The following is a 4,790-nucleotide window of genomic DNA, read 5'->3' on the forward strand; positions in this document are numbered from 1 at the left end:
ACTATAAAGGATGATTTGATGACAAAATTACATTATTGAAAGAAAGCCAAGTAGTACTTTAAAGAACTTTGTATAAAAAAGGGGTACTATTTTAAGAACTTTCATTGATATTGTAAACTATTAGACCCGTTTGTGGTTTTATTCATTCGTTGCTAGTATTGCTTCTTCTAGCTTTATGTAACAACCCAGTTACCGTCGCACCATAATATTGTCCGCTTTGGCTGGGACGAATCACCGTCGCCTCACTGATTTACTTTTGGTTGTTCAAGTGGAGACTTCCTAAGAGCTCACACATCCTGATACTACTCTCACCTGAGCATTACTTGAAAAAACATATCATTCACTCAAGACTTTACTAGAAAATAGATTTGTCCTTGTGATATACCAATTAATGCTTGGCACTTTGTCTAAACATATGTTAGACGGACAAAAACTTTTGTCTAAACATATGATATACCAATTAATTGTGTTGGAGTTCAAGGTATTTCTTCTTATTTTTCTTCATATTTACATTTTTCTGTTAGTATTTTCTTATTGTATATGCATATGGCTAGAGATGGACATCTTAACCTGTTTACCTGTGAATGGGTTGATAAGTTGATTTATGAGTTACATTTTTATCTCTTAAAAGCCCAAACAAAACAAGTGCATTTGAACTATTTTTACAGTATGCAACTATCTAAATCGCTTTAAGGAGAAAAAAAAGATAAAAAGAAAAGATTTGGACGATAAGTGTTTTGGGTCAACCCGATCTTAGATGCACCAAAAATCCTGACCCGTTTGACCAATTACGTTTGCCATCCGACCTGCCTATTTTCACATGTATTCTTTTAATTTTTGTGTGCTTTCTTCATAATTTTTTTTATTTTTCTGAAGAAAGTTGATATTTTTAGTTTCTCTTTTGCCGAAATAGGTATGTGATTCTGAAACTTGCGAAGTCAGGCAATCACGATCCAGTGAAAGTGTTTATACGAGTCTAACTTGAGGATGAAGTACTTGTCCATTGACCTTTGATACTAGGATCAGAAAATAAAAGAGCTACAAGCCTAAAATGTCGATCTTGAAAGGTGGCAGGCCTTAAATGTTGTATTTATCTTTAGATGATCAATGTTTTATTTACTCAATTTTTTTTTATATATATACAGTGACCCATTTAAGGTTAACCGAACCATAATAGCTGATCCAGATTGATAAATGAAGGTTTGGTTGCTCGATTATGGCTGTGTCTCGAAACCCAATCGAATCACATCAAACATGTGAATCGAACAACACTGAACTTGTTTGAATGCTTGTTATTTGATTTATAATCCAAGTTCATTCAGTTCATTATTGAGCTATAAGTTTCATGCCCAACTTCATTAATAAACCACAAATAAAATAAAAGTTATATACCAAATTCATTAATAAGCCTTTATCCCCTATTTTATACCCTATGAAGTAAGGTTTGCCTTGCCATTTGCCAATAGCTATGTCATGAATGAGATTACTTCTTGTTGGTTTGTTTATACCAAAAGTTAAAAACCCAAGTTAATTCTTTTTGACCAATTTTCATGCCCAAACATAAGCCCAAAAGTATTAAAAGTACCCATAACCAAACTGAATCCACATGTTAAACCAAAAACTGAAAACCTAATAATTTATCTAAAACAGAAAAGCCGAATTTTTGGTTTTGTTTCAGCCTTGAGCCCAAAACCAACCCATACACATCCCTAGAAACCGCAAGTCAGCTTTTGGTCCAAAACCGGGCCACATAAGTCTTTAAACCCGAACCTTTGGTACCATATATATATATGAAGCTCCAACACGAAAAGCATCTATCATTACAAACACAAAAGATCTCAGCTAGTTAGATTATTACATTCTAACAGCCTTCTGATATGAAGTAAAAAGCCTGAGCTTAAATAATAAGATTTGACAACAAAAATAATACAGATTGTATATTCATACACAATTATCGGATCATTTCCAGAGTTCTTCCATCGGGATCCCACGTTCACGGGCAACTTCACTAAACTGTCTCATTTGCTGAACCGCGACAACGGTTGCTCTAGCATTATTAAGAGCGTTGTTGCTCCCGAGCTGTTTTCCCAGAGCGTTTTCTACACCCGCCATTTCTAACACAATTCTAACTGCACCACCTGCAATGACACCCGTACCTGGGGATGCGGGCCTTAGCATCACCTTGGCTGCACCATAGTCTCCATCAGACCTGCCAATATAATGCTCAAGATAATCAATACTATAAATATGATAACTAATACTTTCATATAAAATACAATATATATTATTTTGTTCATTTTATATAATTTTATATAAAATAAGAATTATCATATAAATGTATATTAAATGTATTAAATATAAGCTATATAGATAATAGGCTTGCGAGATAGCTCAAGCTCGATAAGTGAGGCATGGGCTCAGACTCGTTTGTTAAACAAACTTGCTTTTAGGCTCAAGCTAATATTATTGCATATTTAATACTCTTGACTTAAAATTTACAACCAAATGTATACAAATAATTATGAACTATAAAAAATAATACTTGTTTCACTTTAAATAACCAACTAATTTGAGTTACGACATATAAAAAATATATATTTTTTAATTATAAAAATAAACAGGCCAACCCGGGAACACACCAGGTCGATCCGAATATGACCTATTTAGCTAAAGTTCCATGATTTTGACCCAAAACTGACCCGAACCCATATAAACTAAATCCAAACCCATGAATTTTGTGTTAGGTTCGTGTCATGCCAAAAATAAACACCCCTAAGTACTTGAATCATGAGGTGACTTGTGAATCAAAGCGTATAATATTGATATATAAAAGAAACTTGCATCATATTTACCTGTGGGGAAAGGTCAAATATTTGGTCATAGGAACCGTGATAATATTCCTTCGAGCATTAGTAGCCGATTTCTGAACGGCAGCAACCACCTCTTTAGCTTTCCCAACACCGACACCAACTTGCCCTTTCTTGTCACCAACCACCACAACCGCCCTAAAATGCAGTTGCTTCCCACCTTTCACCACCTTTGTCACCCTTCTCACCTGCATCATTAACCTTCTAATTAAACGGGTCCGATTAGTTTTGAGTCGAGCCCAACTCGAAAGTCACAGGAATACATCTGGATGGTCAAACAGTCAAATAAAGCATTGCTAGAACTATTTGAAATTCAAAACAAATATTACCAATGAAAATGTTACCTTTGAGTTTTGACATTTCTAGGTCAAACTACTTGTAGTAAAATGCAAAAGATGATGTCATATTGGTTGCAAAATATGTTCCAAAACTTATTTATTTGCAGCAAAACAGGTTATCGTAATCAATGCGCCTAGTAATTTTTAATTTAAACAAAAACCTACTTATCAACCAATGAAATTCAAAAACTAGCGTTGACCAAAAAGTCAAAATGCACCTCAAAGCCCAAACTATGAGCCAACATTCATCTATTTGCAGCAACACATGTTATCACAATCAATCCAATTACCACTTCCCAAACCCGAACAAAAACTCCACTTACCAAACAACGCAATTCAATAACCAGCACTGACCAAAAAAGTCAAAATGCATCTCAAAGCCCCAAACTATGGGAGCGAGCCAATCGCAAGCTACTCGAGATTAGGTCGATAAAAAGCTCAAAACAAGCCGAGATTTTTCAAGCTCAAGCAGAGGCCGAGCCTCTAATAAAGCTCGTTTAGTTATCGAGCCCGAGCTCGTCCCTTGTACGGGAAGCTCATTTAGGCTCGTCGTGCCTTAGCTAGCCTTGTGTATTTTATTTTAAAGTTTTATCACTTTTGGACCTTTGTTGTATTAGTTTCACACTGTACAGCCGAGCCCTAGCCGCGCTTAGGCTCGTTTGAAAAAACAATCCAGCCGAGCCTGAGTTTGAAAAAACAATCAATAGCCGAGCTCGAGCTTAATGCTCAAGCAGTCAAGCTTCAGGAAAGGAAAGCTCGAAGCAAGCCAAGCTCGAGCTACCTTAGCAATTAGCATTTCCCAAACCCAAACAAAGTAATCAAACAATAGAATGCAATTGAAAACCATGGTTGACCAAAAAGTCAAAATGAACCTGAACAACTCTCTCTTCAAACCCATCTCTAATCTTATCCTTCTTCACCTTCCCAAACGAACTCGTCTTCTTGACTTTGGAATCCATCACATACACATCATTCCCCAGCACACTCTCCCCGCTATACGCCGGTCCGTACAGCTCCTCATACGCCCTGGCTATCTGCTCCTCGGTCTCCTGCGGGCCCTCGTCGAACGACGGCGGCTCAACGAACCCCTCGGGCTTTTCCGGCGGGTCAAAGGTGGTGATTTCATCTGGGTCCACATTGTCGAAGAATGTGGTGTCAATGTCGGCAGCGTGGGTTTTGATTGACGGGAAAGTGAGGGGTTTTGGGAGAGCGAAGGAGGTGGGGTTGTGGTGGATTGGGAGAGAGAGGCGGCGGAGAGAGAGGGCGGAGAGAGATGAAGTGAGAGAGGCAGCCATGGTTATTGTTATTGCTGGTGGAGGAGACGATGATAGAAGAAGAAGAGAGTAGATAAGGAAAGTGTCTTCTTATCTTCAAAGTTTAAGGTATTGGGAGTTTTAAGTGTGAAATTATTACTTATGCAGTATTGATATTCGGTATTTCAACCGAAAGAGTAATGCAGAATCATGGGAAAAGAGTTAATTGCCCGTTTGCCCCCTGTGGTTTGTCAAACTAGCACGTTTGCCCCCAGTGGTTCCGAAATAGCACCATTGCCCCCTGAGGTTGTTTTTTTAGTACCCGGGTGCCC

General features: G+C 37.7%; 1 protein-coding gene across 1 annotated transcript; it reads right to left on the bottom strand.

Annotated features, from left to right (window-relative positions):
- Positions 1-1,925: 1,925 nt before the first annotated feature.
- Positions 1,926-4,500, bottom strand: LOC143584176 (small ribosomal subunit protein uS5c-like). The gene is made up of 3 exons (XM_077066279.1): positions 4,078-4,500; positions 2,853-3,055; positions 1,926-2,209 (listed from the first exon to the last, which is right to left on the bottom strand). Exons 1-3 carry the CDS (start codon positions 4,498-4,500, stop codon positions 1,960-1,962), a joined length of 876 nt encoding a protein of 291 aa, XP_076922394.1. The 3' UTR covers positions 1,926-1,959.
- Positions 4,501-4,790: the final 290 nt, after the last annotated feature.

The sequence above is a fragment of the Bidens hawaiensis genome, unplaced genomic scaffold (assembly GCF_021521415.1).
Source record: "Bidens hawaiensis isolate Kalapana, Puna unplaced genomic scaffold, B.hawaiensis_p1.1 tig00032838_1, whole genome shotgun sequence".
Taxonomy (NCBI): domain Eukaryota; kingdom Viridiplantae; phylum Streptophyta; class Magnoliopsida; order Asterales; family Asteraceae; genus Bidens; species Bidens hawaiensis.